Source organism: Dryobates pubescens, chromosome 6 (assembly GCF_014839835.1).
Source record: "Dryobates pubescens isolate bDryPub1 chromosome 6, bDryPub1.pri, whole genome shotgun sequence".
NCBI lineage: Eukaryota > Metazoa > Chordata > Aves > Piciformes > Picidae > Dryobates > Dryobates pubescens.
The window spans coordinates 40132448-40158869 of record NC_071617.1 but is presented as its reverse complement, the minus strand read 5'-3'; the positions used below and the strand labels follow the sequence as shown (position 1 = coordinate 40158869).

Below are 26422 nucleotides of genomic sequence, written 5' to 3'. Positions count from 1 at the left end.
TTACTGAACTGTAACACAGGCAAGTTACTACGGCTTGAGTATCTGCATTAATTTGGTACAATACTATTCTAACTGAGGTTAGAGCAAAAAATAATTGGTAATGTGGATACAAATTAGAGTTTAATATCCCATGCAGCTGTTTACATCTGCTTAATTAAGCAGCAGTGACTTCACATTAGCGTTGCTATGACACCATAAACACACACTAAAGAAAAAGGTGCAACCATGCTAGCCACCCTCTTAGTGTCAAATCAATGCATTAGGTACTTATTGCAATGCTGGTTTTTAATGGTAAAAAAAAATGTTAATGGTCATCATGTTTAATGAGCATCTTCAGGTCTGATACAGTTAGTTGTGGTACAAGTGCCAGGATTTTATAAAAAGGCTATGCTCCTGTAGGCAGATAGGTCAAGCACCGAATGAAGAGCTCTAATGGAAGCCACTAACTTCAACACAGTTGGAAATTTGCAGGTAAATTTGCCTTTGGAGCCTTTACAAGAATATCACAGTCATTTTGTACAGTAACAGAAGGGAAGTAAACATCCACCTAGAAAACGGCGGTGCTGTTTTAACACTGGAGTTCTGACACTTGGACTATGTGGCACAAGCTCTTCATGTCACACATTAAGCAGCAGCTCTGGCACACAGCAGCTTGTTTTGCTCCTTGATTAAGGATCCCCTGAAGTGATGCGGGCATGCCCATGTTGTTGTTTTGAGACGAATGCAGAGTCAGGACAAGCCTTGGATTAACACACCATATCCATGCAACAGAAACATTTTACTTCAAACTTTGTTCACTGTCAGCGTAAGAACACAGCCTCAGTTGGTGCCATTTTTAATGATTAGAAACAATACATTGGCAAACAAAAAGTGAAAAAGTTCCAGCATGATACTTATAAACAAAGAACAAATAGAAACCAAAAAAGCTTCGGTTTTGCCTGATTTATACTTATTTATAACACAACAGATCATTAGTCTGAGGTGATACCAGTAATAACTTTTTAGTCCTTCAATGACTGGTCAAAAAATTTTGAAGGGTGACAGCAATGCATGTTATTTTAAAAGCAAAACCTGATTATTAGATCAAGAAAATCCTTTACCCTTTTTAGAGATCCATGGGTGCAAGTACAAAACTGGAAAGAAATCTATACAGTAGGACTACGGAATGTTAATGTCCTGCATGGCATGCCACTAGTCCCTGTCAGCACTTAAAGAGCACAGTTGATCATGTAAAAATCAAGACATTCCAACCAAAAGGAGGCTTTGTTCCAGAAGAGCCCTTAAGAAATTTAGAATACTGTTAGTTTGCATAAAACAGCCAAAGATGAATTCAGAAGTCCAAATTTTGGCATGAGGTAAAACCATGTGCATTTATTTAGTCTGCATTTTCGAATTAGTAAGCATAACGTTAAAGATGTTGACTGGAATGAATTCAGTCATACAAGTGCAAGTCTCCAGCTAGAATGTATTTCATGGCAGTTTATTGTAAAAAATGTACCAGTAAATCATAAAAGAGGGATCATGTCCATTCAACGTTTATTGAAGTATACAGGAGGGTTTGTTTTAGAATCAAATATGAGCATGAATATGGCCAAACATAAAATCTATCAAATTCAGTGAAAATTTTCTGACTTTAAATAGGAGCTGTAAGAATGACCAATATATATTCTTTGTTACAACCGCCCTCACTCTACCAAGTAAAAAAAAATAATAAACATTCAGTAAACATTCTTTCCTAAGGTAGTTTCCCTTATATATCAGTGATTTATCCATTTCTTGTATACATAACTTTTTAAACATACCAATCAGTGGTTCTCACAATTGAAAAATAAAAGCACAAAAAGTTTACACTCTTGTACAGGTAAATAAAAGATCATCTTGAATTAAACTGTATATCCTTAAGGGCATAGTATAGTTTCAATTTCATTACCTATTACATAATTAGCTTCTTACATACAAATATTGACATATTTGGCTTGTGCTTCAAAGCCTTGTTTTCTAGAAAGTCCATGTCAATGCAACTCATAACTTGAAATCAGTAGGGATATCTTTACTGCTGCTGGGTTTAACCTGTTCGTGCAACATCGTCTCTTCTGAACTTGTTGTGGCACTGCATTTTTCTGTGGCGTCGTCGGTGTCGGGATCCAGTCCCTCAGGACAGGGAAGCTTTAGGAGTTCTTCCCGCAGCTGAGCTGTGTGACGCTGGATATACAAAAAGAGGTCAGTGTGGGAAGACCACAGCTGAAACAACACTTTTCACAATGTTAGACAATGTAAGGCAAAAAAAGTATTAAGTAGAGAAGACATAAATATATTGCTTCAATGACCGAAGAACTCCCCTCTGTATTTAAGGATTGGCCCTTCCCTTGTAGTGACCTGTAGAGAAGCAGCTGAGGGAGCTGGGGTTGTTTAGCCTGGAGATGAGGAGGCTCAGGGGAGACCTTATTGCTGTCTACAACTACCTGAAGAGTGGTTGTACCCAGGTGGGGGTTGGTCTCTACTCCCAGGCAACCAGCACTAGAACAAGAGGACAGAGTCTCAAGCTGTGCAGGGAAAGTTTAAGCTTGATCTTAGAAAGAAGTTCTTCACAGAAAGAATGATTTGCCATTGGAATGGGCTGCCCAGGGAGGTGGTAGAGTCACCATCACTGGAGGTGTTGAAGAAAAGACTGGATGAGGCACATAGTGCCATGGTCTAGTTGTTTACTTAGGGTTGGGTGATCGGTTGGACTTGATGATCTTGGAGGTCACTTGCAACCTGGCTGATTCTGTGAATTATGAGCAAGCACTGCTACAGGCAAATTAAGACAGTGAACAGAACTGCAGCAAACAAGTGCATCAGCCTAAATGCTGCACTGTTTGTCTTGAGCTGTATTCTGTGATTACAGCAGAAACTGGCTTGGACTAGGTAGGTCATACAATCAACATGTTAAGTTTTAAAGCATTCATGATGAGAGGTTACAGAGACAGACGTACAGAGGTCTGTATAGTGACTGCAGTATATAGTAACCAACAGTACCTTCATTTTGCTGACTAGCCACATGGAAAGCAGGCAAGGCTAGCAATAGAAAATGAAGCCTGCCTTTATTTATTTATTTCTCCTCAGGGGAAGGTGATGCACGTTATAAAATGGTTATAACTGTTGTTAAAAGTTAAGATAGTGTATAACTAATTGAATTGGGCCACAGTTCACTAATTGTGCTTCTTCATTCAAAAAGCTTGTTTTCTGGCAAGGAATTGGTTGCAGTACTTTATCATAATTCTCCACCCACCTTGAGAGAGGAAAAAAACTTACTGTATCTTATGTAACTACTTACAGGAAAATAAGCAGGGCAGGTGCTAAAGGAGAATCTTAATTTGAAGGAAAAAAAATACTGAGGAAGTGAAACTTCGCTTCTTGACAATTAGGAACCTTAGGTTTGTTTACATGTTTTAAAGTTGCTGGGGTTTTCTGTTACTGTTATTATCAAAAACTCAGCTGCAGAGCAATTTAATTGCCATTTGTCATGTTTGGATTAAAGAATATATGATTATAAAAGCACGTCTCACCTTTAGAGCTGCTGCATGATGGGACATAGTCCTGCCTACCCGTTTGTCACTGCTGTACTGCTGTATGTCTGCTATCCATTCCTCACACTGAGCCATGATCTCCACTCTTTTCAAGTAAAAATGTTTGTGGATGACCTGCAAGAAAACATCCCAAACAAAAGAACAGTCTTCATCATTGCTTAAGAACCATATGCTTCCACCATACAAAATGTGGAGGACCCCTACGCATCTAACGGGATATAAGACAAAAATAAGTATGAAGATAATTCAGCATTGAACCAGGTTGGAGGTAGTTTGTGGAACTTCTGTCCTTGGAGATTTCCATGACCCAGCTGGAAGAAATCCTGAGGAGCCTGGTCTGAATTCAGCTGATCCTGTTTTGAGGAGGTGGTTGGCCTGAACTTCTCTTCCAGTCACTATGAATTGGTGATTGCAGTGCAGCCTGCCATTTCAGCATTCACTTGTGCTAGCTGGGCGAAGGGTAAATTGAGTGCCGGAAATACAGTTCACACCAAGAAAAAGAAAAAGGGAGAGCAGACTGTTGGACACATTATTCAGCTCAAAGATGGTCTTAGTTATGTAGTATGCAGGCACTATGCATGGACACTTATTTTTGCACAGGGGCAAGGTTACAGAGATACAATTACTACTGCTTCCACAGTTCTGTTTACATAAAGAAGTGTAGGCATGTCCTTCCCTGTCATTAACCACTTGCTGCCTGATCAAAAACAAGCAGAAACACTGCCACCAGTGTGAGTATTGGAACACAACACGCTTCTCTGAGAGAAGGAGAATTGTACCTGCTGCTATGGAAAAGATGCAACCACATTTACATGTCCTAGGCAGAGGCACTACCACTGGGGACGCTAGAATTCCTAGGCAATAGTTGCGAATTGCCCAGTTTGAGTAGAAACCAGTGTTTGGTAGCACAGTCATTTTGATATTTCTGTACAGATTTAGGTTTAAAATCATCCCAACCAATCAACCCTCGAAGTTGTGAAGCTTTGTCTTAAACAGATTTCTAAAACTCTGCCTGCTTAATAAACAATAAAATCCAATGCATTTCACTGAGCACAGAGAGTTCTTTGCACTATTGCAACATAATTGACAAAATCATCTTTCCCTCTAGGGGTCTGATAATACAGCTATCTGTCTAAAGAAAAACTCCATATTGAAAACATAATTGACTTCAGTTCTGGGCACATTCCTTATATCCATAATGGAGCTTGGAAGAACTCCCAAAGCCTGCAATTTAGATCTCCTGAGACTACCTGTCATTTAAGACACTGAAGGGAAGACAGCTCAGATTGGTGAAGACAAAAGATCTTAGCTGAACAATATATATTTTCTTGTACCTCAGTTTTCAGGATGCCTTTGCATTTATGTTACTGAATGGTCACCACTGCTACAGTTCCTGATGCAAACCTACAAAACCCCCTAGATTTCTTTACAACAAGCTAGTCTGAGAGAAGTGATCAGGTAGTCTGTACAAGAGATGCATCTTCATTTGGATGGGACCATAGATGGAATCTTGCTTGCTTCCAAAATTCTGCTATTGCATCAGAGAATAATGTCATGCTTTCCAGTGCAGAGTCTCCATTTTTTGATATGTGAAGATAGATACATGACACCCAGTGACAGGGAATGTGTATTCGGAGAAGTTGAGAGGAGTTCTCATGGTGCACAAATTGCTAAGGCTCTGGGTAGGACTCCAAGGTTAAACTGCTATTTTAACTCCAAGGCAAACGTAGCCTCAAACTTATCCTTACAGAAGCAGGCTACCAAAACTTTCAAATTTCTTCTCAGAATCTCAAGGATTTCATCATACTGTCCTCAAGACCTTAACTTCAGGGGAAAATTGAAAACTGTATCTTGGGAAATAAAGAAAACCTCAGTTACCCAAACCAGAACAGAATGACTTGGATGCAAAGCATTTAAGTGTTGGCCATTCTCTTCTTCACAGCGTAACACTTGCCTGTTCACAGGTAACAAAAGGGAGATGAAAATGTTCAAGATACCTCTGCAAACTGCTGTCTACCTCTCGGTGCTACTTTTCATTTGCATGTGTGCCTGTGGCTCAGTGTAACTCAGCCCCAGCTACAAACCACATTCAGAAAGGCAGTGGCTGTACTGTTTTCAACATCTGCTTTTTGGTAATGCTAAGTCATCTCTTCTCAGGAAATGACAACTCTTCCACTGAAGCACCACCATTTGGATGCATCGTATTACTTTTCCTCCTGAAGAGAGGCAGGATGTCAGCTTTTGTCATACAATTAGAACGAAAGTGAAGCTGCCGACTAAGCACAATATTGCTGAGCTACTTTTCAGAAGTGCAGTAACAGCAGCTGGAAGTCATTTGCCAAGCACTGCAATGTTGCATATCCTTCATTTCTCTACACGTGAAAAGAAAGTTGGAGCCAACTGTCAGGGAGCACCCACCTGATGGTATCTTCAATGAATTTACACTTACTGTAATTTGAGAACTTTTTTGGCAAAAAGAGAGTGAAAATTGTTACATTTAGCTAGGAAAAAAAAGGATCTATTAGAAGAAAGAAATCACATTTCTGAAAGAAATCACATTTGTTTACATTAATGAAAACAGACTAACTCATTCATAGCATCATAAACAATTTAGTTGTTAGGGAATTCTCTCACAATGTCTGTACTCCAACTTCTTTCTCAAAGCAGGTCAATTAGATCACAGAGACTTGAGCATGTATGGTAAAGGATTTGAGGAAAAAAGAGTGGAAGATAGGCTAAGTAAGATAATCTGTGTGAATATGGTTTGACAGACTTGAGTCATCTCACGGTAATACCAGCAAATGCATGGAGAAAAATGCATTTTACTCTGAACCACTAAAACTGTTACCTCTTCTAAATTGAGGTGTGGGACCATCTTGTAGCATCATTTATGCAGAAAAGAATCCCAGGAAGTTAGGAGCATCCTTATTTACTTCAGTCTCTAGAGCCAGTAGCCAGTTGCCCCAGGAAATAACAAGTCAGCTAAAGCCATCATCCTGTGCAATGCATGATGCTTCCAAATGTTTGCATTATTCTTAACACTCAAATAAAACAAATAACAATCAAGATATTTACAAAACCTACCTCCTTAAAACATGGCAGTGGATTTCTGATTTGTTCAAGCATTGCCCACTTGACTGTTGCCTGTCGAATATTTCCATCATACTCTCTGGAGCTCTGGGTACCACTTGGAGTTCCTCGCGATCGTTCATAACCCGGTTCATTGAAATATGGTTCTGCCACCAGTATTAGGGATTGGACAGACACTAACACCTGTTAAGCAAAGAAACCAAGTATTAAAATTGCGCTACCCACGTGTTTTTACAAATACACATAGTTTTGCTTACCTTGTATGCAAAACAACTTCTATGGCAAAGTACTGGGCCCCTCAGCTTAGGAAGGATGTTGAGTTGCTGGAACGTGTCCAGAGAAGGGCAACAAAGTTGGTGAGGGGTTTGGAACACAAGCCCTGTGAGGTGAGACTGAGGGAGCTGGGGTTGCTTAGCCTGGAGAAGAAGAGGGTCAGGGGAGACCTTGTTGCTTTCCACAACTACCTGAAGGGAGGCTGTAGACAGGTGGGGGTTGGTCTCTTCTCCCAGGCAACCAGTACCAGAACAAGAGGACACAGTCTCAAGCTGTGGCAGGGGAGGTTTAGGCTGGAGGTTAGGAAGAAATTCTACACAGAGTGATTGGCTATTGGAATGGGCTGCCTGGGGAGGTGGTGGAGTCACCATCATTGGAAGTGTTTAGGAGGAGACTTGATAGGGTGCTTGGTTGCATGGTTTAGTTGATTAGGTGGTGTTGGATGACAGGCTGGACACGATGATCTCGAAGGTCTCTTCCAACCTGGTCTGTTCTATTCTATTCTACTGTCATTTGTAATAGAGGCTATGTGCAAGTAGGCAATGTCCATGCTTTCAAACCAAAACTGTCACTACACATAAAACCCATAATGCCTATGACTGCATCCTATGACCAAGAAAATGAGAAATACAAGTTAAAAAAAATGACAAAGATACAAATTTTAGTAAATGTTTGATGGAAGAGATGTCTCGTTGCACCCTTCTGAGAAAGAAAGTATAGATTTATTTGTCAAGTCAAAATTCTTGAACTGCTCCTGTGGCTGAACTTACTAATTCTGAACTCGGTGGAAAAGGAACAACAGAAGTGAAATGCAAACCACTGAGTTCATCTTCATACTCTCCTGTGTTCTTTCAAGTGCATTACATTGATTTGCATACATTTTTAGCTCTTCAGTTATGGATTTTACATGTAACACTCTGAGTCATGTGCCATTAAGACAAAACCTCAGAACTTCTCTTAAGATATGAGAGGGGAAAAAAAAACTACAACACTTTTTAGTACTGTATTAACAAAGAACCAGCTAATCTTTCCCCCTTTCAATTATACTAAGTACATGTGGGAATAGATGCTTAAATACATACAAGGCATCTAAGTATAAACCCAGATCTTCCTAATATAAACCAAAGAATTCAATAGCTATGCGGTGCTCATAGGAAACCAAATGTGTATGTTCACTACATTCATAATTTGATGGCTTGTTAATTTTCCCAATGTTAGAATGCTTGCCCCTGTCAGCTTGTTCTACTTAATCAAAACTATCTTATGTGCAAAAATGTTGTTCTCTAAGTAAAAAAACCATAACTGACATTATTTTTTACATTTTAAATGAAGGCTAGGTTTGCCTTATGTAGTTAGGACCAACTGGAGCAAGAATTTTAGAGATGGCGATTCTGTGACACAAACCTAGTTTCAGAACTGTAAAACAAAATTAAAAAGAGGTGATTTGAACACTGTCATTGTCTCAAACATGGATAAACCTGATTAGATGTTACATTGCAAAGAATGGCATACTTTGGTGCAAGACATTCACTGCATTAGATTCAAAACTTCAGGGCAGCTGTTTCTGGAACTGACTCCCCTCCCAGCCTAGATACAATTTAAAGCTTGGAGCCATCTCCTAATTTAGCAGCCCAGTTTGTGAAGACAACTGTCCTCCTTTTGTTGGGAAAAGCTGAACACACAACTGACATCAGATAGAAACCAGGACAGTAACAATTCAAGACTTTGGGTCACACTCTTAATTAAGAGTTTCCTGTGTAGCAATGCCAGCACAAAAGCATTCCAGCTTCCCACACTCTCTGCAGTGTGTCCTCACTCCATGTCAAACCAGTAACCTCTCATCATGGCAATAGCTCAAGAATCACTTGAAAGTTGCAGGTCAATCTCACCTCACAGAAATGCACCCATATTCCCTTTGGTGCCATGACACTTTCTGTTTGTAGTTGTGGAGTTGTGCTTTAACCACTGCACGGAAGTGCAACCTAGGGCAACTAAGTCTTTATCCTGATGGATAGGGCAGTGGGAAATGTGAAGCAGCATCCCCCACCTGTTGGGCTGAGAAGGAAAACTAAGCAAGTATTTCTGTTTCTTGGGCAGGTGCTCAAGCTAGGTATTGTTACATGTGTGCCACCACCTCCTCTCCAGTGCCTGCCATTCTCTGAACTGGAAGCAGCCATGGCTATTTTGTGTTAAACAAAAATCAAAACACTACATAAGGAACCACAACTTCAATCTTGAAATCATCACAGTATCACTGAGGTTGGAAGAGACCTCAAGGATCATCGAGTCCAACCTGTCTCCACAGACCTCCAAGTGCCACGTCCAATCCCCTCTTGAACACCTCCAGGGATGGCGACTCCACCACCTCCCTGGGCAGCACATTCCAATGACAAATGACTCGCTCAGTGACGAACTTTCTCCTCACCTCGAGTCTAACCTTCCCCTGGCGCAGCTTGAGACTGTGTCCCCTTGTTCTGGTGCTGGTTGCCCGGGAGAAGAGACCAACCCCTTCCTGTCTACAACCACCTTTCAGGTAGTTGTAGAGGGCAATGAGGTCACCCCTGAGCCTCCTCTTCTCCAGGCTAAACAATTCCAGCTCCCTCAGCCTCTCCTCACAGGGCTTGTGCTCAAGGCCTCTCCCCAGCCTTGTTGCCCTTCTCTGGACACGTTCAAGTGTCTCGATGTCCTTCCTAAACTGAGGGGCCCAGAACTGGACACAGTACTCAAGGTGTGGCCTAACCAATGCAGAGTACAGGGGCACAATGACTTCCCTGCTCCTGCTGGCCACACCATTCCTAATACAGGCCAGGATGCCATTGGCCCTCTTGGCCACCTGGGCACACTGCTGGCTCATGTTTAGGCGGCTGTCAATCAGTATCCCCAGGTCCCTGTCTGGGAGCTCTCCAGCCACTCTGACCCCAGCCTGTAGCTCTGCATGGGGTTGCCGTGGCCAAAGTGCAGCACCCGGCACTTGGACTTGTTAAATGCCATTCCATTGGACTGTGCCCATCTGTCCAGTCGGTCGAGGTCCCTCTGCAGAGCCTTTTTAATCATTGTCTCTTGAAAGGAAAGGGAGTGTTACTATCCCAAGGAAACTCCAGGAATGGAAATTCCACAGTCTCTCTTGGGACACCTATCCTAGCATTTGATCACCCTCATAGTGAAACAGTTCTTCCTAATATTTAATCAAAATTTCCCATTTCCCATCTTGTGTCAATTGGTACTTGTCCTAGTGCTCTGCATCTTTAAGAGGTGTCTCACTCCACCTTCTCTGTACCTTCACCAAAACAGCAGCAAGATCTCTTTGCCATTGGACCAGCCAGTTTTTCACCTATTTATAATCCACATGTCACCAATTTGGCTACAGGGGTACTAAAAGAGACTGAATCAGTAGTCTTGATGAAGTCAATGTAAACTACATCCACTGCTCTCCTTCTATGTGGCACCAGTCACTGTAGAAGGCATGCAGGCTCTACAGGCACTATTCTCCCCCAGTAAATCCATGCTGCCTGTTTGCAGTCTTATTTTTATCTTTCCTGTACTTGAAAAGAGCTTCCAGATTTGTTCTACCATCTTCTCAAGGACTTGGGTATTGCTGACCAGCCTGCAGTTGACCCCCACACCCTCCTCCTTGCCTGTCTAGAAGTGAGATTTGCCAGTAAACTCCCTTGATTGTTCTGACCTTTCAAGGACGAGAGCTAGTGGCTTTGCAGTGACTTTGTCTGGCTCCCTCAGCACCCCTCTATGCATGAGACTTGGTTCTATGAACCAGTGGGTCAAATCAGCCTAAATAATCTTTCCTCTACTGTGGGTAACTCCTTTTCTCACTGACCTACCTACTGAGGGCTCAGGACCATGGAAAGCAAACCTAACCCCTAAAGAATGAGGCAGAGATGACCTCTGGATTTTCTATGTCCTTCCCATTTGAGCAGCAGGAAAGCCTAAGGCAAATGCATTATTTTGCTGCTAAACCCTCTTTTAAGTAGCCTTTCTTATTCCTCTTTATATCCTTGGCCATTTTCAACACCAACCTAACTTTGGATTTCTTCGTTTCTCTCCTGAATGCTTGGCCCATCCCCTTCTTGCAGTTCCACTTAGGCAGGAGCTCTTTGTTCACCCAGGCTGGCTTTCTATACTCTCTTGATTGACTTATACACACTGGAATAGACCATTCCTGAACATTCTGGAGACTGATCAACCAGCCCTGAGGCCAATTCTTGAACAAGCTGAAATCTGTCCTGCTGAAGGCCAGAACTGAAGATCTACTATGCTGAAATGAACTGCAGAGTCTTTCAGGATTTAGAACAGAAGTGTACCTTGTGCTGTGCAATAATTATTCCAAGGAGGGAATAAATTCAGAAAATGCCATAGGCAATAAGCCATTGCAAGCTTTACTTTTATTTTACATGCTTATTAGTCAGTGCATTTCTATGATGCAAAGCTGTAACAGCTGTATGTCCCAATAAATTCCAGCCTAATCTAATCCTAATTGTAGGTATGCTGTGTTCCATAACACTTTACCTCCCTTCAGGTTTATTCCCCCATTCAGCTACTTGTAGACTTTAGAGGAGTAGCTTTACAGTTGGCACTAGTGTACTTCCTCATTTCTCATAACGTGGAGCCCACTATGTGACAGAGAGTTCAAGGAGGAGATGCTATCTTCCAGTGTCTAGAAATAATTCAGACAAAGTCCAAGCAGCGCAGGAATGCGCTACGCACAGGAAAACCCACTCTTCAAGACAAGATCAGTAGAAATACTGTTGGAAAGAGCACTCTAAAGAACTTGTCTGCTCTAGGGCATTTCTTTCCTTGTGTTCCAAGGATGCTTTCTGGACATTTAGCTTGCTTACACTTACCTGAGAAAGAAAATTCTAGTTTAAAAGCCCTAGAACAAGAATCCTTCGGATCGACAGATTACTCAGTAGTCCTAAATTGCATCTACTGAAAAGAAAGAAGAAATGCTCACCTGCAAAAAACTTGATGTTTGGGGATTCCATTTCTCTTCTGGCCTCCCATGCCACGTGTTAAGTATGCTTAAACATACCTGGAAAGGTGATAATGCCACAGACAAACATTATGACGACATTTTTCTGTTTGGCCAGATGCTAACATTACATGCAAGCTTTTACATTTTCACAGACTTCTGTGTAACAGCATTCTAAAAGGCAAATTTGCTTCCTGGGAAAGTAATTTGAAATAAAAGCAGCTAAAACTAATGTGGGTAAGTGTATTAATAAATGAACAAGGCAAGGCTGATTACTTTTTACCACGGAAAACCTGCAGGTTCTAGTGGCTCAAAAAAATAATAAAAGAATTATGAATCTGTCTCTTCCCTCTTTAAATACTGTTCTAATGCTTCCTTTCGTAGTTTTTAAGGTCATCACTGCTTAAGCACATGAAAGGTGGTTTCTGTCTCACAGGCTATCCAGGAACTGAAAATATTTCTTAGCTTATATGACTGACCTGGACTTTATGGCGAGTTCTTGAACCATATCACAAAATGAAGTAATCAGTTAGGGAACACAGAGAGGCAAAATAAACAGGAGAAAACTAGAGGTGAATGTTTGCCAAGACTTAATGGTAGGCAAAGAAAAAAGGAGATGAGGTCACCAGTACAAATTAGATTCTACAGCCATGCTGCTGGGTAAAATAATGGCTGGGTGATCAGGCGTAAACAGTGGTGGTGAACAGAGTTAAATCCACTTGGTGACTGGTCACAAGTGGTGTTCCTCATGGTTCAGTAGTGGGACCTGTTCAGTATCTTCATCAATCATCTGGATGAGGCGACTGAGTGTACCCTCAGTAAGTTTGCAAATGACACTAAGCTGGGAGGGAGTGTTGATCTGCTTGAGAGTAAGAAGGCTCTACAAAGGGACCTGGACAAGCTGGATCAATGGGCTGAGGCCAGTTGTATGAGATTCAAAAAGCCCAACTGCTGGGTCCTGCACTTGGGTCACAACCACCCTATGCAATGCTACAGGCTTGGGGAAATGCAGCTGAAAGCTGCCCAGCAGAAAATGACCTGGGTGTGCTGGTTCACAACCATCTGAAAATGAGCCAGCAGTGTGCTCAGGGGGCCAAGAAAGCCAAGAGCATCCTGGCCTGTATCAGGAATAGTGTGATCAGAAGGACTAGGGAAGTGATTGTGCCCCTGTATTTGGCACTGATGAAACCATACCTCAAATACTGTGTTCAGTTTTGGGGTCCTCACTACAAGAAAGACATTGAGGTCCTGGAGTGGGTTCAGAGAAGGGCAATGAAACTGGTGAAGGGTCTGGAGAACAGGTCTTACTAGGAGTAGCTGAGGGAACTGGGGTTGTTTAGTTTGGAGAAAAGGAAGACCTCATTGCTCTCTACAACTACCAGCAAGGAGTTTTACTGAGGTGGGTGTTGGTCTCTTCTCCACAGTAAAAAGGGGTAAGATGATAGGAAATGGCCTCAAGTTGCACGAAGGGAAGTTTAGGTTGGATATTAGAAGTGACTTCTTTACTGAAATGGTTATCAAACACTGGAACAAGTTCCCCACAGAAGTGGTTGGAATCCCCATTCCTCAAAGCGTTCAGAAGATATACAGATGTGGTGCTAAGGGACATGGTTTAGGACCAGCGTTGGCAGAGTTAGATAATGGTTGGACTTCACGGTCTTTTCCAACCAATACATTCGATGATTCTGGGATTCTATAAGAGAAGAAAAACCCTCCATGTCTAGTACTGGAAAGGAGTATTATTATAGCTTGTGAAAACAGAGAGTACAGGAAACCCATGAATGACATGGGAATAAGGAAAAACACTAACCTATGGATGAAGTGTCTGCACCACATGAAAAAGCTGAAGGACTACCACAGTGCTACAGCCAAAGCCATTTTGTGGGTGGAAATACACACACGGCCATGTCTGTAGCTCTGGAGAGAACTTCATGTGTGCAGAATTTTAATGTAAGTTGCATCTCCCTGATATGTGCTTGACTTCTCCTTATCTTTTTGGTGCCTTAGAATGAGCCACAACACGCCAAGTACGTGGGGGAAGGAAAGGGGAAAGCGTGTTTAATTTGTGCGATTATTTCCCAAAGCTTTACTGTGGTTTTTTTTCCCCTTGAGAAAAATGTCATGAAGTCCATACTTCACAATTACATTTTTTAAACTAAACAATACAGAGGCTGAGGAAAGTCTTTATCTACCCTCAAGAAAAAGACCTTTTGCATGGAAAAATAAAAGATAAGTCACTTGGCAAAAAGATTCAGTTGCAGCTAATATTAAGCACACTTTGTCCGTGGAAATGATCCTGAGTATTTCAGCCAGCCAAAATAAATTTCTGCCTGGTTTATTTAGCTAAGAAGGTGGAAAAGAACATTTTTCTAGGTCAAAATTACTTGCTTTTTGGTCCAATCCAGCTCACAAAGGCTCGGGGAAAAAAAAGAAAAAGAAAAAAAGTTATCGCCAAGATGATTCAGGAAGGAGATTTGAAACTGTCCAATTACTCATCCTTGGAGTTTGAAGGCCAGTTTTAATCAAACAGCTTCCTCCAGTACACAGGAGCAGCTGATCATTTGATTGCAAAGGAGAAAGTTTCATCCATTCATCCCTTTCACTTCCTTGTGACACCTATACACAACAATAGAGCTGACCTACCTTGCCATCATTGTAGAGGTTTGGATTAAATCTCACGCTGTGGCCTCCAGTTGTTTCCAGATTCACAAGTGGAGGGGAATTAGGATAGTCTTGTGGAAAATATACATCAAATTCAAAGCAACCATTTGCATAAGGAGTGTCTGCAGGACCAGTAATGAGAACCTACCATTGTGGGGACAAAACCAAACCAACAAACAAACAAAAAGGAAAAACAAAAATACCCACAAGTTAAAAAAAACAAAACCACCAAAACATTCTATTTGCTACACAATTGAGACTCTATGCTGTGTGAACCACTTTATTTCCAGATGCTGCTTATCAAAAAATACCATTGGACATCATAATCATACACAAGCTGTCAGTTTGTTCATTTTGATACTGTGGGCAAGTGAAGCCTTCTGCTAATGTTCATTTTTCCAGATTACAAATGGAAAGCAAAACAGGAGGAGCTAAACCCCTACCCACTGCTGGACACTATCAACAGAATTTTTTCTTCAAACTTTAGGCCCAGAGATACTGAGTGCACTTCTCCGTTAACTACTGCTTTTTATCAACTGAAATGGTCCTATTCAATGGTCCTACTCTTTGACCATGATGGAGTATTGAAATAAAACTTTTTGTTTCAGAATGAAATGAAGAATTAACCCTGTTCTGTGAAGTGTCCCTGGTTAACACAGCACTCCTGGGGTAGATGGACTCACCTTGCCTCTCACCAGGGAGGATCAGACTATACTGGTCTGGTCTGGTCTGGTCTATTCTATTCTACTACTTATCTAAAGTTTGGGTAGCAAGTCAAGTGCACATGAAATACTTCTGGGTTTTTTCTTAAGATTCAAGGCACATTCTTAAACATTTATATGCCAAGGTGAAAGAACAGAATAGGACAAACCAGGCTGGAAGAGACCTTTGAGATCATCAAGTCCAACCTATCATCCAACACTATCTAATCAACTAAACCATGGCAACTAGTGCCCCATCCAGTCTCATCCTAAACAGCTCCAGTGATGGTGACTCCACCACCTCCCTGGGCAGCTCATTCCATGGCCAATCGCTCTTTCCATGAAGAACTTCTTCCTAACACCCAGCCAAAATAAGGAAATGAAAATGACTTTGCTGCTTTACCTTCATAATGTCAAGCCGCTCCTCATCACAACGTACAAACACGCTGGATGAGGATGAGAGAGGCAGTGAGGTTGAGAGAGTCACAGCTTCTTGAGCAAGGCGGCGGGCTCTGGCAGCACTGTTGGCATCGCTTGCGTTTTTCACCTGAGACATGTAGTGGTAATTTACTTTAAAAACCAATTTTCCGTCATCATCTTCAGAAACCATTTCAAATGTATCTAGAAGAGAGGAAAATTTAAATGCATCAGGAAGACACTGAAGAAAACCATGGGTAAGTCCTGCACAAAGACTGGGTATTTAAATTGGGGATTTATTGTCTGTTACATTAATTAGAAAAACAATGTATTTTGTGAGTCAAGAGTGATGACAGAAAACAAAACACCAGAGTCTTGGGCTGCATTAATTTCTGCAGCAAACTTACAAGCTTTCCTATCCCAACTTGTCAAATATACACCATTTCTGATTTGGGAAGCTAGCAGCTACTCCAGTAATATAATGAACGATACTCATGAATACATAATGCTGCTAATGAAGGAACTGGTGTGAAGCAGAGTGCCAGCTGTATTTACTCGTGTGGTGGCTGCGGTGTTATTAAAAGATCATAAAACATTACAGCGACACGAGTTTTCTTTGCTCGCTCACTGTGCGCAATCTACAGCACGGCTGCCGGGCTGTGAAAAGCTGCCACGACAAACTTCCCTACCTCCTGATGCTTGGCATACACTCCACAAACATTTGGGAGGAAAATCCCTTACAAATACAACACTACAAGTATGTGACTGAAAATGCTGGCACTGCAACTCAGAAAATACTTCTTAGAACGTGTTTTTGCAATGATTTTGCAGCTCTTTTTGGATGAGATGCTATTTGTCCTTCGAGAACGTTCTGATTGTGGCCAAAATAAGCACCGAGTCCCGTGCTTTTTCCAGTGCAATATATTGCACTCCATGAGAGGACGCATGAAGCTTACTCCTATTACATTCTAAAAGCCACATTTTGAGCTGAATTTTATTCCATTTAAAAAAATAAAGCTGCATTAAAGAAGGTACACACTGTCACAGATGAGCTTCAAAATAATCTAACATTTCAATGTAATTTGCAGACTGAAAGAGTCACAAGTCATTGCTGGAATGAGAACACAAGCACCATCATTCAATTCATTTGGTCCCTTGAATTCATCAAATATATGCTTAAAGTATTTCTTAGCAGTTCAAATAGTGCATAGGTTGGCAACCTGAAAATACAGACTTCTGTAGTTCTGTATGTATGAACAGCACCAGTGGACACGTGTAAAAAAGTTGGTAACTTTCAAAAGTAATTAGGGATTGTGTTCATCACATTACTTATTTCTTCAGTATTTGCTTTTCAAACCCACAAAAATTCACATTTCTCAACCTACCAAACTGGAGTTTTTTCATGACGGCCACATACTTTTCTTCAAGAGACCGTAAAACAGACAAAGGCTTGGGCTTCACAGCAGCCTTTTTGGAGTATTCAGCCATCTTCTTTTCTGTTATACAGAACAGGATGATTGCAGTTAACCATGTAATTTTGAGACAAGTACAACAAGCATTTGAGGATTTTTAACTTTGAATGGTTACATTGTTTGGAGAGGAGTCTCAAAACTCGGATCACTCTCAACACAAATCTGGTTCTCTCGCTACCATTTCATTACCTGAACAGCTCGAAGTAAATAAAGGGCAGAGTCTCAGCTCAGAACTAATTCAGGTCTGCTGCTGCTGTGAATAATCTGTTACTGCTGCTGTGAATAATCTGTTACTGCTGCTGTGAATAATCTGTTACTGCTGCTTCTGCTTTATTCATTTTTTTTTTTCAATTTAAAATAAGAAGTTTGACATATGCTCATGTGAATGGACACTCACACACCTATTCCTCATATGCTCTCCAAAAGCAGGAGCTGATGATACACGGCTTTTTAAAATCCACTCCCCTTATTAAGCTACCTAACCATTATTTTTCTTTACTAGACAACCAGATGGTCCTTTGAATGTCTACAGGTTGAGTCCCTGAAGGAATGAACAAAAAGGAGCTACATACTTACGCTGAAAGGAGCGAGATGTACTCCAGCTTACTGGAGTTACTCTGTTTCCTGATTGAAACTTTTAAGACAACAAGGGTCCAACCACCTTTGAAAATGTAGTCAGTACTTGGGAGGGAGGAGTTTTTCTTTCCTTTAAGCTAATTTATAAGTTACCTGTTAATTAATATATTCCAAACAAACAGCATTTATAAAATTGTTTCTATTTTACCTTGGTTTGCTTGGCGCAAACTGGTGGTAGCAGCATAAACTATCTCTGCAGTCTTTTGGATGTCTGGTACCAAAAGTGTCAGTCCCTCTGGTTCTTGGTCAGAAGTATCTGGTTTTACTCCCGCTTTAGCTTTGTCTTTTTTAGACCTGTTTTTTTGGGGGAAAAAAGAAGATATAGCATGGGGAATATTTTTCAACCAGTCACAGTATCACTAAGGTTGGAAGAGACCTCAAATATCATCAAGTCCAACCTGTCACCCAACACCTCATGACTAGACCATGGCACCAAGTGCCACGTCCAATCCCCTCTGGAACACCTCCAGGGATGGTGACTCCACCACCTCCCTGGGCAGCACATTCCAATGACAAATGACTCTCTCGGTGAAGAACTTTCTCCTCACCTTGAGCCTAAACTTCCCCTGGTGCAGCTTGAGACTGTGTCCTCTTGTTCTGGTGCTGCTTGCCTGAGAGAAGAGACCAAGCCCTTCTTGGCTACAACCACCTTTCAGATAGTTGTAGAGAGCAATAAGGTCTCCCCTGAGCCTCCTCTTCTCCAGGCTAAACAATCCCAGCTCCCTCAGTCTCTCAGGTCATACAGTTATTAGCACATGTCAACAGAGAATAATACCAAAGATTAAAGGACAAAGATGAAAATGAGTCTTCTGAAATGGAATGTCTCTATGTATCTCCAGATTAATCACTGAATGTAGCAGTCAACTGTGACAGTACTGAACATAGTCTTGACATGACAAACAGATGTACATCTGACACAAAGAGTAAAAACACGAACAACCAACCAGTGTTTCTGCGTCAACCATTTAGCACTTCTGATGGTTACACTGCATGCTGACCTGATCTTTGTGCATTTTCAAAAGGTACTAGAAAAGCTTACACAGTCAGTGCATTTTATCCACCCATGGAGATCCTTGTGCAAAATCAAGTCCTAAATAGGTAATGAAGTACTCTTTTCTACTCAAAATACACTTGCAAGTATTTATAAAACACACTCAAGGAAAGCCACTAGGAAACTCCTGGTAAATTCACAGCATGTCTGTGAGCTGCAACCAAAACATCACAAGAAAGGGGGACAAAAATGAAGTTAGTGGCTCCCTGCAGTTCTCTCGGGGGCTGCAGAAGTTAAGACCTTTAATTTCAATGAACAGTTTAATGCAACATCATTTTTTAAATTGTCTATACTGTAGCAGCTGTTTATGATCAAGGTATTGCTACCTGCAATGTCCATTTAAAGACCTCAAGTTTTTATAATTAAGTAATCTGAAAATGCAGTATGTGCTAACACCATTGCTAGATAAAAGCTAGTTGCCTAGTAATTTAAGCATTCAGAATAGAATAGACCAGGTTGGAAGAGACCTTCAAGATCATCGCGTCCAACCTATCATCCAACACCACCTAATCAACTAAACCATGCAACCGAGCACCCTATCAAGTCTCCTCCTGAACACCTCCAATGATGGTGACTCCACCACCTCCCCGGGCAGCCCATTCCAATGGGCAATCACTCTCTCTGTGTAGAACTTCTTCCTAACCTCCAGCCTAAACCTCCCCTGGCACAGCCTGAGAGGAACCTGTGTTCAGGTTATGTTAACTCAATCTGTACTAATATATATGTAACTGCTGAAATTATGAACGTGGTATTTGATAACATTCAACCTAAATGTGCATAGTTAAAAGCTTCCATGTTTTATGAGCTAGCATAAATGTACATAGTTATTTTGTAATTGATTTACTGCAGTTTGTGTGTGTGGTTTTTTGTTGTTGTTGGTTTTGTTGTTTTTTTTTCAGCACTTTTTCATCTTATGACCCAAACAATTTCAACGGTCAAGCAGTGATGGTTTTCTCTTGGCCACTACCATACCTAGAATCAAACCAGAAAGCTACCTAGAGATGAGAAATGAGCTATTTAATGCTTTGATGTCCTAAACATTTTAGCAGCTACTATGCACTATATCCATTCTGTATTTTAATCTAGACTGAAATCATGCATAGAGAATGAGTCTCTAAATTATTCAGCAGAGGTGATTACATTAATACCAAAAGTCTTTGCGCTGTACTTAATCAAATGAGAGTAGCCCTAGAGCACATTAATAACAAAATCTGTTGCTGCAGTGTGGTACATTTTCCCTGTTCCAGACTGACTCCAAAAGGGTGTTAGCCCATTGTGCATTTCAAGCAATCCTGAGTTTTCAGGGGCTCCGAGTGAGAAGAAAAGCAGAGCCAAACAGTGTCATTCAGCATTTAAAGAACACTGTAAGACAAAGAAGCAGCAGCTGCCTCTCCTATTCATACTTTACAAAATCCTCACGACTGCCTTTTACCTGGTGGAAATTTAGGCCAATATTTTAAAATCATCTATTGAGGTGGTTCACTAAACCTCAGCGATAACCTGTTCTAACATCACAGCCACGCTCACAGCCACCAGTCTTAAGAAAGCTATTACAGATTTAGAACTGCTTGCTGTTGATGGACAATTCTTAAGCTGCTTGCTACAAAACCCTTAGAGACTTTTTAGCTAAAATAAGATGTCAGTGGGCTTAGCCAAGATAAAGATGCATAAAAACAATAAAAATCAAACCAGGTACTGAAGGTACTGAAATGATATTAATTCTTACAAATTGATTTTCAAGGTAGTTACCTTGCAAGTCTTTCATCTTCCACATGGATTTAGGATTTTTTTTTTCAATAATAGTAAAAAAACCAAACAAACAAAACAAAATTGAAGCATTGGCCTCACCAGACAAAATGCATAACCACATGCTTAAAACCTCCTGCAGACATACTGAGTTACTGACAGTCAACTACCTAAGCACATAAAGAATATCACAGAATGGTTTAGGTTGCAATGGACCTTAAAGTTCATCTAGTTCCAACCCCTCTGCTGTAGGCAGGGACACTTAGAATAGAATAAACCAGGTCGGAAGAGACCTTCAAGATCATCATGTCCAACCTATCATCCAACACCATCTAATCAACTAAACCATGCAGCCAAGCACCGTGTCAAGTCTCCTCCTGAACACCTCCAATGATGGTGACTCCACCACCTCCCCAGGCAGCCCATTCCAATGGGCAATCACTCTCTGTGAAAAATTTCTTCCTAACATCCAGTCTGAACCTCCCCTGGCACAGCTTGAGACTGTGTCCTCTTGTTCTGGTGCTGGTTGCCTGGGAGAAGAGACCAGCCCCCTGCCTGTCTACAGCCTCCCTTCAGGTAGTTGCAGAGAGCAATAAGGTCTCACCTGAGCCTCCTCTTGTCCAGGCTAAGCAACCCCAGCTCCCTCAGCCTCTCCTCATAGGGCTTGTGTTCCAAACTCCTCAACAACTTTGTTGCCCTTCTCTGGACATGCTCCAGCAAGTCAACATCTTTCCTAAACTGAGCCTCACCACCCTGAATCGCAATTTATCTTCTTCAAGTTTGAAGCCATTACTTCCTTCCCCCTTTCCTGTATCTACATGCCCTTGCATCCAGGAACTAGTTGGAGCAGTAGAAAAATGAGACAGCTACTCAAATGCAAATTCCCAGTACCAATTTCCTCTTGCTGTCCAGAGCTGTTAATGGTTTGGTACTTCTGAACTATCACAAGAGAATGTATTTTCTTACTGTCTCTTTTAGCAGCATTATGATGATTCTGCCCCCTGCCATAGAGTTGAACAGACAAATGTCCCTCTGCTCAGAACAAACAGTTTAAATAATTTGCAGAACAGCTCTATCCTGTCACCTGTAGTTACCTGGAGTCTGTGTGTTGTTTACCTTACCAAGCTGCTTAACTTCTGAGTCAGGGCAAAACTGTGTAAAAGCATTTTAGAAAGGAAAGTGCAGGAATGATTCTGCCTCAGACACAAAAATAACCCAGGTCTCATAGTTGGCCTTGATTTTGCCTAATCAGTGATTTCTGTCAGTTTTAGGGAGAATAAGCTAGCTGTCATCACGGAACTCCAAAAATCAGACATACTACTTTGTCAGCATTTAGTTTCCTGACAAGTCACATTGTGATGGTTAGGGTAAAGAGAGTATTTTCATCCCCTCTTTTGGGGGAAAAAAAATCCAATTGGTATTGCCATAACTTTCAAGACTACTATTAATGAGGACCTCAGATTTTTCCTCTCTCATTTTGTCTTCCTACATTTATGTTGATTCTTTTGCTGTCAGAATAGTAACTTACTGCACGTAATCCTCCACAGCTCCTAAAATGTCTGCTACATTATCTTATTCTCTGCACATTCGGTGTTATACACAAATGTTTGGAATTATTTAACAATACTGTACAGTTTCTCAGTTAATTTACAAACAACATATGGTAAATCAAGTAATTCCCTAGACTCTGGATGGGGAAATCTGTCAAAAGTTTCCCAGTGGTTTGTGCGTTCGCATTCATCATCATTTTTGAAGTTCACACAGTTTTGTCATCACTTGCCACCTGAGACTTCACTGCAGACAGAAGTTATTACACTCAATTTTATATTTCTTCTACAGTAGAGGACTGCAGCAGCACTTTCTAAAACCATATCCTTACAAAGGTAAAAACCAATATCCAAAATTAAAATCTCACATGAAACTTCTCTGGAACTAAAAGTGGAGGTGGGAAGCTGGTCCATACACCCGTCTCCCTAATGGAATAACATGATCCAGGAAGTCTCTAGTTTCCTAAACTATATGGTTATAAAAGGGGTGACACACAAATGTAACTCAAAGCCTTGTGAAAAAGTTAAATGGATTTTGCATGTCAGCAATGCATTGGTGGATGCTGTAACATGAAGAGCAAACAAAGGTTATGGTCGCTTACGGCCTCTGTAGGCCTGCTGTGGCCTTGTGGCCTCCTCAGGCTTTTATACATTCAGCCTGGAGACAGGCATCAGGATTTTCAGGACGCTGCAAACATTACTCCCAGGACAAAACTACAGCATTACTGAGGATGATGTTTTGGTGGTCATGAACCTATTTCTTAGTGAAACATGTGGTATTATTTTGTGTGTGACCTGGTGCCCATTTAACCATATATAAGCACACATAACATGGGCAAAGCAAATTATTAGTTGAGAAAATGTCATCCTCCCTTCTTGGTGTCATCTCCACCACAGTGAGCTCTCCCCAAGCTGTGTGGGACTTGTGTTTCAGAGGGACAAATAGAGTCCCAGCTCAAGAGACGGAGATGCTGGGGTTACAAGCCTCTCCCTAAAAATATACAAATGGGGAGATGAAATACCAAAATCACAGAATGTTAGGGGATAGAAGGCACCTCCAGAGAGAAAGTAATTAAGTGATAAAGCCACTAAGATTCGTTAGCTTCTTCCCTGCACTCTATAAGCCTACATAAAGATTTATGTATGCAGATAAACTTACAGTGTAATCAGACTCCTGAGCTCTAATTGTGCTTTTTCAATGGGAATCTGAAGGAATTTCAGAACCAATACTACTCATGAATAATAAACTATGGTCAAACACATAACCATATGAATATGCTGCTCTACATTTTCTCTATTTTTAGAAAGCATCTAAATGTCTACATTATTCTGTACATTTCTTTCTGCCAATACTCTGCCTTTGAAGCAAAATCTAATGCAGTTATTTAACACAAGCCAAATCTTTATCTAAAGGTTACATTTTTTAGAGTGAAGGAGGAGCTAAATATTTAATTTAGACTTAGAAACTCCCCCATACTGTTTTTCTGCCGTTGAAGAAAAAGCAGATAAAATCATGTCAGCTCATATTTAAAGGGATGACAGTTACTAATGTATTTTCTAGAAGAGACAGCAGTGTACATGCTAATAATTTAAGCCATTAATTTAGCTTGCGCTAGAAGATGACAGCCTTCTCTTCATGCTGTGCTAAATGAATAATGAATGATATGCTCCCAAGGCAACTTTAATTTTTAAAGCCAATACTAATACTTACTCACTCTTGCCTGATACTTCAAGGCAAACATGATGATGCTGAACGATACCTTTATCGAAGTATTCACAAACCAAAGCCAATGAACCAGCCCTTGTGTACCAGAGGGACAGCACTCACAGCAGAATTCTGCTCAGTTTCACAGATGCTCACTGTCTGGGGATAAAACTGCCGTAGGTTTGCAACCATGCCATCACAGCCCTCATGGTCCCTCACTTCCTGTAGGTTCTGACAGGTACCAAAGAGAAGCTCACTCCTTCCAATAATTCACAGATTCTGAAACCAATCTTCTGAAATCAGGCAAAATCAACCAGGAGACCATGCTTTGGCAGATAAATGCCACAAACACCAGTGAAAGCAAGTAACCTCCTTTGAGATGCCTCCACATGCACCTCCTCGGGGCTTTGGGCACTACATATACAAGACACTTAGCTGAAGCATTCCAGATTAGCAAAAGCTGCAGGACTGCTCCCTGCAGCCAACCATCATCTCCAAACACAAGCTTCAAAGTATGGCAAAAGAAATAGGTAATTGTCTTTTGAAGATAAATTACAAATTCAACTTCAGTTTTTGACTCAGTGATAGACAAACATCTTTCTTTGCAAAATGCACTACTTCACACAGAAGTTCTGTAAAGCATCTGTGAAGACAATGAAAATCCATAGCAGTAGAAATACCTGAGGCCTAACTGGTTGTATTCTAGCATCCCCAATGCAAAAGGAAAACATCCATGTCACAAGAACCATTTGAGAGGCAGGACCCAGTACATTCAGACCATCTTGGAACTGGGCAGGATTAACCATTAGAAACCGTGGCAAGCAATGGAAGTGTGAAGATGACAGAATTCAGATCTCACTCAGGCAGTTACTGTGGAAGTGGCTGGGAGGATGTGGCTTGCTATACTTCATATTATACAAAGAAGCCCTCAGCTTACACAGCCAAATTTAGTAATTTGCCATGAAGCTTACCTAGCAGATGGTGGGTCAGATGAGCCTGATTTGCTACACAGCAGTTCTCTGATAGCAGAAGGATCAGCCATCACAGGAAACAAATGTCTCAAACTCAGCCCTTGCATCAACCCATTACATGAACACTCTCAAACTAGTGAGAGCTTCTGACTCCCCAGCAGTCCAACAAACAGTCTTCAGTAATCACCTCATACAAGAAGATTGTACAGATATGGTAACTGAGCTAACCATAGAATTATCAAATGAATCACTTATTAAAATCATACTGTGTTTCTGCAGTTCTCTTTTTTTTCAGATCCTAAGCTGAAGAAGCAGTCACACCTTATTTTAAAAGAGAGCTTTTGAGTAGCAATCATGCCATTCTCTCAAACATTTAATGCTTTGTCCTGGTTTCAGCTGGGACAGTGCTGGTTTTCTTCCTAGCAGCTGGTAGAGTTCTGGTTTGGATTTAGTAAGAAAAGATACACCTGAAAGGAATTGTATTGAAGTGAGTACTGGTCTCTTCTCCCTCATATAAAACAACAGAAAGAGAGGCAATGGCCTCAAGTTGCACCAGAAGAGGTTTATATTGGCTATTAGGCTGCCCAGGGAGGTGGTGTAGTCACTATCCCTGGAGATGTTAAAGAATAATGTGCATACATGGCACTTTGGGATGTGGTTTAATGGCCACAGTGGTGTCAGGTTGATGGTTGCACTCGCTCTTAGGAGGTCTTTTCTAATCAAAACAATTCTGTGATTCCATGATTCTATAAATCTGAAGCTAGAATGTGACCAGGTGAGTCCCCACAAGTGACTGCGATGGAGAATGTAATATATACACATCTGTACTGCAAATGGATTACATAGAAGCCTAGTACACTTTCTTTTCTATTTTAAAAAGATCACACATACTATGATCTAAATAACATTGCCAGCAAGCAAAAGCTGGCATTTTTAGATGGCTATCTGACAAAGAATTGTTATTTGGCCTTCCTAATTCTGTTTCTTTTGCATTCATTCAGCAAACTTTCCCAATGCATGTATATTACGTTAGTCTTGATATGCAAGACTAACAGTATCAGTCAGGAAGGATTAATGAAATTCACATATAAAGTCCAGTTCATCAGGAGTTAACAGAAAGAGTTCCCAAACCCAGGATTCCTGTTCAGAAAACTCTTTCAGATATTGGTTGGTAAAGATTCGCACTTTTTAGTGGAGGGAAGAACATTCTACACATACCTTTTCCTGACTTTACCTTCTTTTCATCACATTTCAGCATATGCTTAGGGAAAGCACTAAATTTTGCAGGGATGGTCAGGTAATATTTCCTAAAAAGCCATCCTTAAATTGGAAGCAAGTAAGCAGAATCAAGAAACCAATTAATTGCCAGAAGCAGAAAACTATTACAAGAAAGAAATTACAATTTGTACTGCATCATTTGCTTTTCCAGCTCCCTCAGTCTGGGCTGAAATCAATAATTCAGCCACTAAAACCACCCAAATACTTGGTTAGGAAAACTAGAAAACAAAAGGACACAGTCTCAAGCTGCACCAGGGGAAGTTTAGGCTCGAGGTGAGGAGAGAGTTCTTCACTGAGGGAGTTGTTCGCCATTGGAATGTG

At 41.0% G+C, this 26422-nt stretch overlaps 1 protein-coding gene across 2 annotated transcripts in view; it reads right to left on the bottom strand.

The window, feature by feature from the left end:
• Window positions 1–281: 281 nt before the first annotated feature.
• Window positions 282–26422, bottom strand: part of BIRC6 (baculoviral IAP repeat containing 6) — a 179905-nt gene continuing 153764 nt past the window's right edge. For both annotated transcript variants that reach the window (XM_054162362.1, XM_054162363.1), the window contains exons 67-74: window positions 17952–18097; window positions 17081–17191; window positions 15682–15899; window positions 14560–14721; window positions 11899–11976; window positions 6654–6842; window positions 3549–3683; window positions 282–2202 (exon numbers count right to left, since the gene is read on the bottom strand). In XM_054162362.1, the coding sequence (XP_054018337.1) occupies window positions 2023–2202; window positions 3549–3683; window positions 6654–6842; window positions 11899–11976; window positions 14560–14721; window positions 15682–15899; window positions 17081–17191; window positions 17952–18097 (1219 nt within the window). In that variant the 3' untranslated portion in view covers window positions 282–2022. The remainder of the gene's footprint in view (window positions 2203–3548; window positions 3684–6653; window positions 6843–11898; window positions 11977–14559; window positions 14722–15681; window positions 15900–17080; window positions 17192–17951; window positions 18098–26422) is intronic.